General features: G+C 33.2%; 1 protein-coding gene across 1 annotated transcript; it reads right to left on the bottom strand.

Annotated features, from left to right (window-relative positions):
* Positions 1-1126: 1126 nt before the first annotated feature.
* LOC137407066 (carboxylesterase 4A-like) lies at positions 1127-15618 on the bottom strand. Its single transcript, XM_068093672.1, has 12 exons — positions 15606-15618; positions 13904-14065; positions 13254-13385; positions 13005-13125; positions 11673-11856; positions 10665-10811; positions 9642-9802; positions 8164-8292; positions 6787-6905; positions 4481-4702; positions 3748-3868; positions 1127-1619 (listed from the first exon to the last, which is right to left on the bottom strand). Exons 1-12 carry the CDS (start codon positions 15616-15618, stop codon positions 1127-1129), a joined length of 2004 nt encoding a protein of 667 aa, XP_067949773.1.
* Between the last annotated feature and the right edge of the window lie 1033 nt (positions 15619-16651).

Raw genomic sequence — 16651 nt, 5'->3', positions numbered from 1 at the left:
ATCTAGACAACACCTTAAATGATTTGATCTAGATAACACCTTAAATGATTTGATCTAGATAACACCTTAAATGATTTGCAGAAATCTTAGACTATTATAAGATTGTGGAAAGTGAAGACTAAATATAGACTTCAGTCAATGTATCTGAGCATATTGATTAATGTGACAAATCCCTTGAAATAAACACTATACTATAGTGAGCACACACAATATTAAAATAGAGCGCTTAGCCTGTGATTCAAAAACTGTTGCTTGCATTATTTTACAGGTCACAGTCATAGATATGTTTTCACATATATGTACTTTCATATTATACCATCGGATATAAAAAATATAATAATATAAAGTATTATAATAACATATAATTATTATACATATTTTTGTTAATTTTATTGAGCTTTATATCTATCATTTATACATTTTGACATATTATTATCTGTAATGAATTATGACAGTTATTTAAAAGTTAGTTAAAAATGTAACCAGCAATGCTAAAAAACTTCTGTACTTTAAGTCTATCCAATTCCCCTTTACATTCCTAACCCCTGGCAAGGAAAAAAATGACTAAGCTTGCTTATGTGAGATCAATAGCTAACATTCAATTTGCTGAGTTTTTTGCACAATTGAGACCAAGTTTCACATATGAAGCACATTAGAATATTTGATTCACACTTGTTGTTATTACTTTTATATTTTTGTTTATTATTCATATTTGATTTTTGATTTTTTCCAATCTGCTCAGACAAACAGTGATTGTTATATTTATACATTGTCATTAATGTCCTGTCAAGGTATTAATGTAGCTATTTCAATGCAGTTGCCATAGCATTCAGTGTGTATCAGGTAACAGGTTATTAATAACAATTGAATCTTTAGCCACAATGTCACATCATCATGAAATGTTGATTGCAAAGTGTCAAGCATTCCACCGCATTTTAAATGAATAATTATGGAGATGTCAGGGTATATACTGTATTAAATAATCAAACAGTTTTAGAAGTTAAAAACTATCTAATCCATTTTAATTTTAGTACGATAAACCATATTTTATTGTTAAAACTTCTCTTCAGAAGAGGAAAAATACACAATACGGCAAAGGTGAACAGTATTAAGAGCGGACCTCTATCTAGAGTGTGTCGGTTGTTGTGATTGGTAGCTTTGTTGAGTTTGACTCAATGGCACTGGCCGTAACATTCAGCATCACTTTTGAATCAGTTTCCAATTCAGATGATGTTAAACTTGACCCTGTGGTGAGAGAATCTGAGTCTGACTCGGATAACACTGTCCCCATGCTTTCTACAGCAGTTGAGCTTTGTGTAGGACTCACTGTTGAAGCTGACAAGGTAGATCGCAATAAGCTGGTATCAACAGGCTCTGAAGTGGTTGATATTGGTATCACTGAAGTCGTCTCTTCAGATGTATCGGTATCTTCTTCTAGGATGTCACGAATGCAGTCTAGAGACTCATAGAAGAACTCATTAAAGTACTCGTAGTTACGATGTTCATAGAAATATCTCTTTAGACCTACAACTTGGGTGTCATCAAAGGAGATGAAGACTCGGTTGTACATGTCATAGGATGGCCAGGTTCTGTCAACACGTCTTCCTTCTGAAGGATTCCTGAAAAAGTGTTTACAATAAAAATAGCGTATTATGTATACATGCAAATAACTTTTTCTCAAGTATTAAAAAGATATTATAGCCAGCTTACAAAAAAGAAAAACCTGCAAATGTGAGAATCTTTGGCAATTTTTTCCTGTAAACTTGAAATTTTTATAAAAGAAATAATAAAAAATGGCTAATATCAAGGTTTCTATAGCCGAGATGGTATTGCAGCACCAGCTCTAGAAAATGTTATAATTATTTACTAACAACCAAGTAAAACCATGGACAGTTGAGTCAGATAAGCAGTAAACAATCACATTGAATATTAGCTGCACGATTATTCTGTGACACCACATGGCGGTCAAATCGTGCTGGTGGTAGATTTTTAGTACCTAAAACTCAGTATTGCAAGTTTTAATTCTGCTTATAACAATCATTATCATTATTATCACGATCTCCCACACAATCATGATCTTCAAGCGTACTAGATTAAACAATTATTCCGAGAATGGCTGGGTGGCCATGTGATGCAGTGGTTAGCATGCCTGTCTGTCTGTCAATTTCAGTGCAAAGCAGTTTTTTTATTCCTGTAGCTTTATTGATACAGCTGGACATTCAAATGACAGATCAACAAACACTTAGATTTATATATATGAATTAAAGTTGATTTTTCAATAGTTTTAAAAACTTACGGATTACCGGCGTCTACAGAGTGATGCAATCAATATTAAATGTTTGGTTTTAGAACTGGATTATAAAACGATTTTGTACTGCATGATAGATTGCATTGAGCTTCTGAAAATACATATTTAAACCTGGTCTGTGTGATGGAGAATGATGATGACCTGTGATTAGTTCCAAGTATATACATTGAATAATCTAACACTTTTCTATGCATAAATATTTGAATTTACATATTGTCCACATCTCTTTCTCAAGTTTACAGGCTCTTTCACCAAGCACTCTCTGCCTGTACAAAACTTCCAATAAGACAACGTACCTCAACTTCAAGCCAAAACATATTTAAGTGTCTACATTTCACTATTCACCTGCCTTAAAGGTACCAAAGACATTTATATTTAATTGCACCGCATATTTTAGCAGCTTGTTCATCCAAATTGAGACAAAGGAAAAAAAAGGATCTACACATTAAATTGAGTTTTTATTTAATAATACACTTTTACAGAGTTTGTAACTAATGTTTCTCAAATGTAATTTAAGCTAACAAAATTAAGGGCACTCAACAAACACATTTCAGTACGGGCATATACACATGTCAGTATGAGCCCATACACATGTCAGTATGAGCATATACACATGTCAGTATGAGCCCATACACATGTCAGTATGAGCCCATACACATGTCAGTATGAGCCCATACACATGTCAGTATGAGCACATACACATGTCAGTATGAGCACATACACATGTCAGTATGAGCCCATACACATGTCAGTATGAGCACATACACATGTCAGTATGAACACATACACATGTCAGTATGAGCAGATACACATGTCAGTATGAGAACATACACATGTCAGTATGAGCACATACACATGCCAATATGAGCCCATACACATGTCAGTATGAGCACATACACACCTGTCAGTATGAACACATACACATCTGTCAGCATGAGCAGATACACATGCCACTATGAACATACACACATGCCAGTATGAGCGCATATACATGCCAGTATGAGCAGATATAAGCATCAACCAATTTATGCAATCCCAGTAATTTTAAACACCTACATTGCAAATACATGACATTAATGTGATATATGACAAGATAATACAGTAATTTCTCTGTGCTCACCTTACTAGAAATACAACATAGTATTAGGAAACATTTTCATAATAACTATAACATAATGATTCTTTTAGTTAATTTAGTTAGCCAGCACGATATGAATGGAAAAACTATATTAAGCCGTTCTATAACCTTGCTGCAGATAAACTAAAGCAGTAAGCATTAAGAACTAATACACCATCTGTAAACATATATTTTAATATACTAATGCAGTATGCATTAATGCATACTGCATTAATGCATGCTGCATTAATGCAGCATGCATTAATGCAGTATGCATTAATGCAGCATGCATTAAAGAGATGTTCAAGTTACTCAAACTTACCCAGATTTAATAAAATTAGCCCAGTATCTCATGATATCCTGAGTTTGCGGGCGCAGTTCAACCTTCCCACCAAACATGGTCAATGAGTCAATACCAGAGAATAGCTCGCCATTATAAAATTCTGCAAAATGTTACTATATTTGCATAATTGAATTAATTATTTCATCATAATTATAGCCAATAATTGCAAAATAATTAATACAAGCCTGCATGCTCTGAATGTAAACAGGAGGCAGACAGAAAGCACACACAGTCTAGTGTTAGCATGAACAGTCTGGTCATAACAGTCTGGTGGAGTTACCCCAGAGATCAATAAAATAATACAGGTACAGCTATAGTCTGGCTCTATATCTCTATAGCTTAGGAGCATACATTTGATTTCATATATCATACTGTATATTACTTCAGTTGCAACTCTATTAAAAATTGTTTCAGTATGAATTCTCAGGCTAGCTTTATTATAGCACTAAATTAAACACACTTTTTAAAAGACAAAAAGACCTGAACAAATTCAAAGAAGCTATTTAATAAACAATTCTTTTTTATGTACAAGATTTTCTGTGGTGAGAATTTGATAAAATCAACAGGAAGTTCACGAGTAGCTAAACAGAGTTCAGCACTCTACCTGGTGCATTTACAAAGAAATGGCATTGATCATTGACTTGAGGAGAGTTACTAAACAGCAAATAATCTAGGTCACAAAAGCTACAAATAAACTATCTTCAAAGCTCACCTGAATTCATGAACTCAAACTTTTCTCCAAAAGCAAGGAAAGAATAGCCAAACACGAGCTTGGCCATAATGGAGCGATCTGCACCAGTCGCTGTAGAAGGTAGCTCATAGCGCTCGAGATCGTCGGTTATGTCTACGATGTAGGCATAGGTATTGACATCAGCACTTCGGCCTTTCGCATGCTCAAGAATATTAGCTATAGTTTTAGAGTGGAAGTATGAGCCTGCAGAGATAGAGAAATTTTGTTATTTCCTTCTCCTAGCTTGATTGATGTCATGTTCAAATAACTGACACGCTACCAAGACACCTTGCAGACATTACAATAATGGCAGGTTTACCACACGTGAGTAAGTTCTAAGGTCTTGAATAATCAATAGGTGTTTGCTTCAAATGACTTCCTAACTTGCAAAAACCATAAAAACTAATAAAATTAACTTTGTTATTTTAAAACCCTAAACATTGTGAGAAATGTAGAAGTTCAAAGTATGTCTACTTTCTCAAATTTTCAAAGCTGACATGCTAAAATAAACCATCGGCATGCCTCAAAGATAGCAATAGGTGGCTGTGCAAATGTTCAATGTACAGGTTTTAAATTCGTTAAAAAGTTTAATCTCTTCTGGTTATCCCTTTTGGTTTATCTTGCTTGTTATTTGAACACTCTGTCTTGTCTTAGTTTAAAGCTATACTTCAAAGACTGACAAAAGTATATTTTAAATACAGACCTTATAATTTTATGAGAAGTGCAACTGAATTTAGTGTTTAAAAGCATCATTTCACTTTTTGGTTTGCATCCATATTCGTCACAGTTTTGCTGTTTTAGCTGTCAAGCACCCTTAACACTTTTCCTATCAAAGCTTTCTTGAATGATCTTATTTGTAATGTAGGTCTAAATCAATTGTTACGACTGTGTTACCTACGAACAGTCGAGTTTTTATTTAGAGAGAGTTTAGGGCTTTTGCTATATCAGACAGTTTTTATAAATTTGCTTTTGGAGAATAGTAAATAATGTATGATCGCAACTTGCAAATAAAACAAAACATTAGTCAGCCTACCACATAAACACAAACCTGAGAAAAACATTTGCAAGTATCACAACATATGAGAGAGCTAACATATATATTTTGATGAGAGGGCTAACATATATACCTTGAAGAGAGGGCTAACATATATACCTTGATGAGAGAGCTCACATATATACTTTGATGAGAGGGCTAACATATATACTTTGATGAGAGAGCTAACATATATACTTTGATGAGAGAGTTAACATATATACTTTGATGAGAGAGCTAACATATATACTTTGATGAGAGAGCTCACATATATATTTTGATGAGAGAGCTCACATTTATGTTTTGCTGAGAGGGCTAACATATATACTTTGATGAGAGAGTTAACATATATACTTTGATGAGAGAGCTAACATATATACTTTGATGAAAGAGCTACCATATATACCTTGATGAGAGAGCTAACATATATACCTTGATGAGAGAGCTAACATATATATTTTTATGAGAGAGCTAACATATATACTTTGATGAGACAGCTAACTTTGATTATGTGTTTTTAAAATAAATTTGGAAGTAATTTGGTAGTTTAGTTAAATGAAAAATTGCTACATTATTTTCTGTTGGATAACGTTGCTATATTGTATATTTTTAAACTGTTGTGAAATATCTCTGATTGATTCTACCTCAAGTGTGACATGTATTCATTGAACTTCTTAGTCATATGCAAAGAGGCTAAGTATATTTTATAAGGTACACACTTTTACAAGTTTCATCAATACTTGTATCTTATATATACTATACTAATATTTATATTATATCTAATACATTTATACACTATCACTTACTGATAGAGACTGTCAACTTTGAAGACAGATGAGCTGATGCTTCGCTGCATCTGAAGAGCTCACTTTGTGTTTCTGTTTAGATTAATGAAACAAATGAACCATGAGCTAATGGTAAACCTAATATTTACTCTGCCACTTTGTAGCTAATGCAGCATGTTTAGAAAGTATCGCTTATCTTTATATTGACTAACGACTATTAATAGAAGTCAAAAGTAGCGAATATTTTATAAGAAAGCTGGAGATACGTTAGATTCAAGCATCATTCCTTTAATTGAAGGGAGAAAAGTTAGTCAATTCTACACTTTTTACATAAATCAAGCAGTTCCATAACTGATGTTACAATGCATTTTAACGTTCTTTATACAAAAAAGATTTTTTCTTTAAACCTTAAAAATAAATTAATTTACTGCAAAAACATTCAAATTCATTAGATTGCAGTTTCTACTTACTAAGGAGGCTCACAACTTCACTGTTTGGGTACGGGGCATACTGGTCTAGTTGAAATGTGCTTCGTATTGCGTTGAAGCACATGCATTGGGTAGATGGCTCATTAAATCCAGCTTTGCACCTGCAAACAAATGAATTTTGTCATATTCCTGTCATAAAAAGATTGTTGCTTTTGAACTTAAGCACTTTTAATACAGCTAGTGAGCAGCTGTTCAAACTATATTATATATGTTCAATAATAATATAGTATAATATACTATATTATATTATGTTCAAACTTTGCTAAAAATATTGTACAGATAGTGTAGTCAAAAATACATAAATAAATAAAAAAGTATTGCCAGATGGTGCGATAAACACAAAAACAAAACTTTATACAAGGAAGACGTGAAACTACTAAGTTCAGGTATACATATTATCTCTTTTGACAAAAGATTAAAATAATTAGCAATAAAATCGTTGATTACATATTTTGGAAGGTTCAACATAAAATCATCATGTCATGGATATCTGGGATTTGAGAATTGAAACACACAAGTGATATATGAAGGTGTTATATCATTCAGTATTTATAATCCGACAATGTTAGTAAAATATAATGCTAGTAAGTATAACGTTAGTAAAATAAGTTAACATATATGGGAGTGGGAGAGCATCTACTGTACCAAACAAAACGCAGATGGTACAAAATTAGATGGTACATGTATTTGTAATTTGTGTATTATAAATGATAGCGAACCAAAAATCAGGAAAAAATAAATAGAATACTTATGCTATGTTTGAATTTATCGAATACCAATTCTGTTCTTACTCTACCGTCACATTATTTGTTAAACTATTAAAGCTAAACTTATACAAAATCTTAGTAATTTTTATCAGAAAGTATCGGCATTTTTTATCATTTGTAATTAATTGTTGATGTTTGAGGCGATCTGACTGCCAGGATGCTTCAAAATGAAAATCGACAAAATATAATCAAAGTTAAAACTCTCAGATTTAAGTTAAAGTGCAATTATGACGTCTATAGTTGCAAAAACCAACAGAATAGAGACACGTAATGGCTACAACATGAACGCAGTAACTGATAGCAACTATAGCAATGATAGCAACTATAGCAATGATAGCAACTGGCGATATCATTTCACAAGTATTTTTCTTCTGAGCGTTTCAACCACGATAAAGTTTTGTTGGCTTTAATCTTCAGACATGGTTGTCAGATCACCTCAAACATCAAAAACAATCACAAATGAAAGAAAAATAGCTGTACTTTCTAATAAAATCTATTAAAAATTTTTGTTCAAGTTCATATTCAAAAGAAAACCAAATGCACAGACTTTACTAATAAAAAGTGTATTCTATGGTTGAGCCTTGGTACTTACAATGATTGCACTATGTCATCCATCACTGGTTGGGTTAAGATACCAGCAGTGTCCTCAGTCTTTTCTTCAATGAAATCATAACTCCAAAAGAGACGATCAGCTGAAGCTACTCCTGACAACAAGGGAAACCTAAAAATGTATACAAAGCAACTCTAATCTAACATTTATAAAAAATGTTTTTCTTTGAAGTACGGTAATGAGTTACACAAAATCTTATTTAAGCCAAACTTTAGAGGTTCTTACTTATTTGCTTACGTACTTACTTGCTTACATACTTATGTACTTACTTGCTTACATATTTATGTACTTACTTGTACAACATATGTACTTACTTGTACAGTGTATGTACATATTTGCTTACATACTTATGTACTTACTTGTACAACATATGTACTTACTTGCTTACGTACTTATGTACTTACTTGTACAACATATGTACTTACTTGTTTACATACTTATGTACTTACTTGTACAATGTATATACATATTTGCTTACACACTTATGTACTTACTTGTACAACATATGTACTTACTTGTACAGTGTATGTACATATTTGCTTACATACTTATGTACTTACTTGTACAACATATGTACTTACTTGCTTACGTACTTATGTACTTACTTGTACAACATATGTACTTACTTGTTTACATACTTATGTACTTACTTGTACAATGTATATACATATTTGCTTACACACTTATGTACTTACTTGTACAACATATGTACTTACTTGTACAGTGTATGTACATATTTGCTTACATACTTATGTACTTACTTGTACAACATATGTACTTACTTGCTTACGTACTTATGTACTTACTTGCTTACATATTTATGTACTTACTTGTACAACATATGTACTTACTTGTACAGTGTATGTACATATTTGCTTACATACTTATGTACTTACTTGTACAACATATGTACTTACTTGCTTACGTACTTATGTACTTACTTGTACAACATATGTACTTACTTGTTTACATACTTATGTACTTACTTGTACAATGTATATACATATTTGCTTACACACTTATGTACTTACTTGTACAACATATGTACTTACTTGTACAGTGTATGTACATATTTGCTTACATACTTATGTACTTACTTGTACAACATATGTACTTACTTGCTTACGTACTTATGTACTTACTTGTACAACATATGTACTTACTTGTTTACATACTTATGTACTTACTTGTACAATGTATATACATATTTGCTTACACACTTATGTACTTACTTGTACAACATATGTACTTACTTGTACAGTGTATGTACATATTTGCTTACATACTTATGTACTTACTTGTACAACATATGTACTTACTTGCTTACGTACTTATGTACTTACTTGTACAACATATGTACTTACTTGTTTACATACTTATGTACTTACTTGTACAACGTATGTACTTACTTGCTTACATACTTATGTACTTGCTTGTACAACTTACATGTATGTACTTACTTGTACAACTTAGTTTTGTCAAATCCTCCAGGAAACAAATCTTTATCATCAAAGTTTGGGCAGCTGTAATTTATTGACTGTACGATCTCTTCAGCTCCTAATTTGTCTATGTTACACGTTACGGTGCGACTCGAGCTACATCCAGCCAGTTTCCGAAGCATCTGCATAAGAAATGCTAGACAGGTAACTATCTGGTAAAGCAAGGAAAGGTATTAGTAGGTCATCGGATTGCTGTGTCTGAACACATCTGAGTGTTATTTAGTATTACAAGAGATTAGTGTTTCTGTTGCTGGCCAGAACTGTAAGGTGCAAATAACAGTTTCGAGGATTGGTGTCACCAACTTGGCTCCGCAAGTCTACGAAGGAAATTTGGCAAAGAATGTTATATAGGCAACTAAGAGAGCTTATATAAATTCTATATGTGGAGGCAGTTAGAAAAGAGAAGATTACCTAACTGTTTTTCACTAAGAATGAGAAATAGGCTGTTTAAAATACAACGACTTTTTGTAGTTTATGATGCTTACTGAGAAAAAATCAATTGATTGAAAATAAAAGTTATATAAAGTAAGTACCAGATATTTAATATGTATAACTATAAAACATAAAAAATAAAAACTTCAAAAGATTTTAGAAAGCAAAGGCATTTTGGTTTCAATCAACTCACAAAGACTATACATCAATAAAACTTTGTATCATTTACTTATGTAGATTTTTCATGTGATACCAAAAACAGATTTGTTGACTCAAATGTCCTAAAAGCACAAATAAAATGCTTTGAGAGGTCAAGTTTACCTCATTGTTGCCACATATCTATTAATATTTTACACTAATGAGTTAGTAATAAACAAGCATCAAAAAGAAATTTCTTTAACTTAGATACCCAAGGTCTAAATCAAATAATTAAGGCTCATGCTCTCTGGAGTTGTCAAACCTATAACAAAATAAATTGAACCTTAAACATTTGTAAATAAAAGATAAACAGCGGTAAAGAGTTTCGAAAGTAGAAGATCTAAATAGACAAACCTCTACATCATTGTTAGGCTCAAGGGATTGGGCCTCCTGATTGAGTGCTGACATGGTGATCACATGCTGAAATAGGCCTTCAGCTAAAGGTGTTGCTGCCAACATTTCCGCTATCGTCGCACCGCTGCCTATTCCCATAACTGTAACCTATTAATTAAAAATATTATGATAAATAGAAAAATTAATAGAAATGCTCATTCAGCATATTTGATGGTATTTTTTAGTATTTAATGCCTTAAAATATAGTCACAGAGCACATCTCTCACCCTCTATGTCTGAGTAAGTCTATGCATTCTGTTAGAGGAAATATGGCATAGATTCCTGTCATTAAATAGCTTATACAAACATAGATGCGCGTGTTTGTATAAAATGGCTTGCAAGTCCATAGGTGTAGCTGAAACTACAGATCAAAACAGTGGTTTATACAATGTATAAGCTACAATATATTACCTACATCTATGTCATAGATATAGGTCTAGCTACAAATTAATTCATCTACACATACATACACAGATATATGTATAGCTATAAATCATATGGCTTATACAGACATAGATGTATGTGTGGCTATGAATCAAATGACTTACATAAACATAGATGTATAGGTAGTTATGAAGTAAATAGATTGCAAATACCTAGATGTACACATCAAATTGCTTATACATATGTTGATGTACATATAGCTACAAATCAAATGCCTACCGTACTTAATGTTTTGAAGGTAAAAGAATATTCCTTGATAGTGTCTTGCAGAAGTTTTGAGGCCCTTTCATGGTTATCATTGGATATATGAACAACTAATATTGTTTTTGATATTATGTTTCTTATTTTGGTACTATTGATAAATTTTGTCAATAAAATATATCAAACCAAATAATAATTGCAACTTAGTAACATCGCCGCTATGTTGCAAAAACTAAATGTAGTTTGTTGGTATTCAGCACAATATATGCAAACGCGATGCATTATAAGGAAGTTTCAATCTGCAGAAAGGGAAATAAAGCTCACCTTATTAGGATCACCTTCAAATGACTCAATGTTGCGGTTGACCCACTTAAGGGCAGCAATGTTATCCCAGAGGCCCATGTTACCAGTACCTGGGCCATCATACAGCCAACCTAGAGCTCCGAGGCGTGAATTGACAGATACAACTACCACATCTTCTCTTTTAGCCATCATGACTCCGGTGTGACTACAAAAGAATTTATAGCAAAATTTAATATTGTAGTACTCTTTCTCTTACATTTCAAAAAAATTTGAAAGCAATATCATTTCTACAATATTTGTATACCTATCATACTAACTGCATTCTAGAACCTAATATTACGGTACAGGAGGGTAGTCACACACCCTTCCAACCAACGTGAACATCTCCGTTATGAAGTGGTAAAACAATGAAGCACGGTCTCTATCAAAATACAGCAATAACAATCTTTGCTATAATATTTACTATAATAAGAGTCAAGTACGACCGTCTGTCAGAATCCATGGTTTAGGTTGGGAAAAAACATAGGATTACCACTCCCTACAAGTGACTTATTAGCTTGACACCGTGCCAACTGCACAAATTGACTGCCTTCCAGTATTTCAGATTAATTGTGCATATTGTTATTCTCACTGCTTTATCGGCACACCTAACAATCTCTAACAGCATGCTAGACTGACACGGTAATAACAATAAGCAGTAACAATATTAGTGATCATAATCTTTCTTGAATTTTACAGAAAATATTTGTAGATCGCCAAAACCTCGGTTTGGAGAACAAGCCAACGAATTGAAAAGCAGAAATATTAGTTACGCTAACAAAAATGTGATCACATAAATCATTTCTTAGGTGCATAGCTTACTACAAGCCTAAAAAATGCAATGAGGATAAGACCACCCAGCCTCATCACCCAGGTAACATCATTGACATAAAGCTATTGTAGCATTTCATTAAGGTAATAAGGGCGCAGCAGCAACCTTAATGGCTGCCACAGTGCAAGTCTCACAAAACGTTATTGGCAGCATAAGCCTTTGACCTTAAATGCTGTCAGTGTACATAAGTGGCCTAAACAAACCGTTTATTTTCTGTTTGCTGATATATGCTCTAAGATTAAATTAAAAGTAAAGTGTTTTAGAATTCAAAAAACTAGCATCAGAAATCACTAACAAAAGAGCTGCAACGAGCTTAATACTGTAAGTCTTAAAAAATCAAAGCGTGAACAGTGCCTCTTACGCGATCAATCTCTGCTCATATTATGCAAGTAAAGATTCTATCTAAGGTGTTGCTGCCTAGTAACTGTTTAGAAAATAAACATTTTATGTAATAAATTAATGATATTAGAGTATCAACCAACCTGATCCCTTGCCTGTAGTACTCAAAGTTGTTAACAAATATAACAACAGGTTTAAGTGTTTCCTCACTGACTCCTCCTATGATAACATCTAAATAGAGGCAGTCTTCATTGCCAATGACATCTACAATAATCGATTAATCGATTTTACTTAAAATCATAATTTTTTGAGAAGAGTAATTGTTGTAAGGGAATTGAAAGATGGAGTTCTGCCATCTGCTTATGTTAATGGTTGTGGGAAAAGTCAATCACCCATTCCAGTAGCAGCTATTTGGGGACAGACAGGGCTTGCTGTGAAGGTCTCTTTTCTCTCATCAAATTTGCCAGTTGGAACTGTTCTTTGCCACCGGAGCTCTCCTACTGGTGGTTTCGCATAGGGAACACCTTTAAGTATACATAAGAAAAAGTAAAAGGTTAAATCTTTGACATTATATTCCTTCCTTTAGCATTAAGGTATCTACGCTGTTAAATTTTGTATAAAATTATAGTTGATTGCACATTTTAATAAGAGTTGTAACCCTATAATGTACTATTACATATAGTGTAATAGTACATTATAGTGTAACAGTATAATGTACTATTACATATAGTGTAATAGTACATTATAGTGTTAGTATATACTTATTACGCTTATACAACTCAAATACTCTCTTTGGTTTCCTAATTCTAGAGATCGGAGATCATTTAATTTTAGAACAATATAAATTATGTTTACACACTCAGAGTAGTTATCATCTTTTGATGTGGAAGAGAAAATTAAAGTAAAATTTAAAAATTAATTCAGGAATTGCTGAATTAAAGATATTTATCTGCCTGATATATGTTAGCCAATTTTGTCAGACATAAAACGTATAAAAAGTTATCTACAATAGGCACTTTTGAAAAACCAGTAAGATGCTTACCAAAGAATCCATTGATTGGAGTATTTTCAATCAAAAATTGTCTGCCCATGAAAAGACCATCCTCTGCCTGAGCAAATACATATGTTGAGTTGCCCCAGCCCTGAGCCCCAACCAAAGATACAAGACAACTCAGCAGTAAGAGAGAATACAGCGCCATTCTTTCTACAACATATAAGAATAGGTTTTCAGCTATCACATCATGAAACTAAATAAACATCATATTGCACAATTTGGTCCTGCTAGTAGCGCCATTAGTCACTTTTATACACTTACTAGCTGTGCTACCCGGCGTTGCCCGGGTAATAGAAAAACCTTTTTGGACAGAAATTTGATTTGTATTGAACATATAACAACATTTGTCATTCTAACTTTCAAGCTACATATCATGATAAAAGTGTTTTGTCTTATAAACAATGAGAAGTAGTGAGAGCTGCTTGCTATTAGCCTGGCACATTGCCAATTGAAAATCCAGTAAGCTAGTTAATAATGCTGTAGGCATGACGTTGTGTTACAGCGTTGTTGGCCAGCTACGCTATTCCAATAATAGCTATAGCTGGAAGGACAGACATACGTTCACATTTATATATGTAGAATAGAAGATTATAATAGCCTCAATGTTATCCGCAAGTTAGTGAGTAAACAAGCCAACCAAGATGTAGCTCTTATTTGGATTGGCTGAGCAGTCAACAAGGTTCTTTGTAGCACTTGTTAAAAGGTGATAATTAAAAGTTAACCTCTAGCTGTCGCTGGAAGTTTAGCCACTCTTCTGTTTTACCATACAGTCTATCTAATCACTCTCAATAAAAGGTGCCAAGAAGTAGCCAAAACAGCTGGGAGTTAGTTGTTTTAATATAAAATATTAAAGCAAAGATGTCCAAAATATAAAAAGGTGGTCTGCTGTAGAACTAACTGAACTTTGGTAGATTTGCAGTCAAGTCAATCAGCCAGTGTCTTACTTTTTACCAATATAGTGCCAACACATCGCAAATTTTCTAGTCTATTTTTTTAGCCGCTTAAAATTATTTTTCAAATCACCTCACTCTGACAATGGAGTTGACCTTCAAAGTTTGCTCTCCATTTGTTTCCAATGTTAGCTTTTTGAAGCTTGGCTGTAAGGCAATAAATTCATTAAAATGACTGATAGAAAAAAGATGCAATAGAAGAAAACATCTTTATCTTTAAATCTAGCTTAAATGAGCAAGAGAAGTCCTGGAGCTGCTCCAGAGTTGAACCAAAATCAGCAAATGAACCTTGGCTGCTCAGAAGGTTACATCGCCATTTAAAGCATAGTTAGCTGAGACTACTAAACTGTAAATATATCTTATGACACACAACTAGTTCTAACACGGTTCAGGTAAAGCTAATCTACATTTACACCTTAGCTTTAGTGTAGGCCAGCAAGTTAAACTATTCAAAATGCTGTAACAATGCAGAGGGTTTATATACGTACCTGGTCAAAGACGGACTGTAGAATGCGCCCCTTCTTTGAACTACATTGACTATATATCTGATAAAAGATATTTGTGAAAATTTACTGACAAATGAAGCAATGCCTCATTTGCAGAATATTTTTTAGAGATTTAAGCTCTCGATTACCTGGCCAGTGCCTTTCACTGGAATGTGTGGAATGACATTGCATTTTGGGTAATACAAGAAGCCGCCGCCCCCAGTCAATAGGAAAAAGACCATACAATTTTCCTACTTGCATCAACCATGCTAACACATCATGCATTCTACATCTGATGTTATATGTCTAATTGATACTATATGTGTTTCACTGACAAGCTCCTGATTGCTCAACATTCTCAATATGTAGGAGTTGTTTAATATAGACAATGCAAGTTTGTTGTGTAAATTATTAAAACACTCTGAATGCTATTGATAGAGCAGTCAGCGCTAGCTGACCATGAAGTATAGCGATAGACCTTTAAATTGTAATATTTGATAGATCAGTGTTAGCAAATTAGAATTTGGTAGAATAAAAATTAACACCATAATTTATCAAATATTCAGGCAATATCATTGATGCTTGTTCCATAAATAGTTTAGGCTGGCTTTTTCTGATCATTAGCAATTAGAAATATTCATCTTTGCTATAACCGTATTTGAGCCGTATTTGCCTGTTTGCTGTATGAAGCTGTGTTCAGAGCATTAGGAAACTAAAATAATGCATTACACAGATATTGAACTCACATGCCCAAGTATTGTAACCAAGCCAACTACCAACTGCACCACTGGATCATTTGCCAAAATGATGACTAATTGTACATATTTGGTAATTATTACACTTGACAACCTTTCACCACGCAAAGAACTGCCAGCGTACTAGTTTATATCATCTCTGCAGATAATCAGATAATTTGATGTTATATGATATGGTAAGACAGGTTTACGTACTACCAAATTACATGTTGCTTGTCCTGAATATTGGCTCCATGATACTTTTATGTTTTATAACACATGTAACCTGATCAGTACACAGCAGTATAGGTGTGTGTGAGGTGCCTTTAAAACTATTTTATTTATTTGCAGTTTTTTGTAGTTTTTGTACTTACATGTAAAAAAGCATGACTACCAAAATGAGCAGGTTATTAATACTTGAACCTGATTGGACTATCGCTTTACAATGTTGAAGAACTGGCTACACACAGAGCAGTTTAAGGTTGATGCTCAACACAGTGCTACAAATACTGAAAATGGTGGTAGGCATGTTTCCAGAAACTAATAATTAAACCACATGGTCGCACA

Source organism: Watersipora subatra, chromosome 10 (assembly GCF_963576615.1).
Source record: "Watersipora subatra chromosome 10, tzWatSuba1.1, whole genome shotgun sequence".
Lineage (NCBI taxonomy): Eukaryota > Metazoa > Bryozoa > Gymnolaemata > Cheilostomatida > Watersiporidae > Watersipora > Watersipora subatra.
The sequence above is the reverse complement of the archived record's forward strand: the minus strand, read 5'-3'. Positions and strand labels throughout refer to the sequence as shown.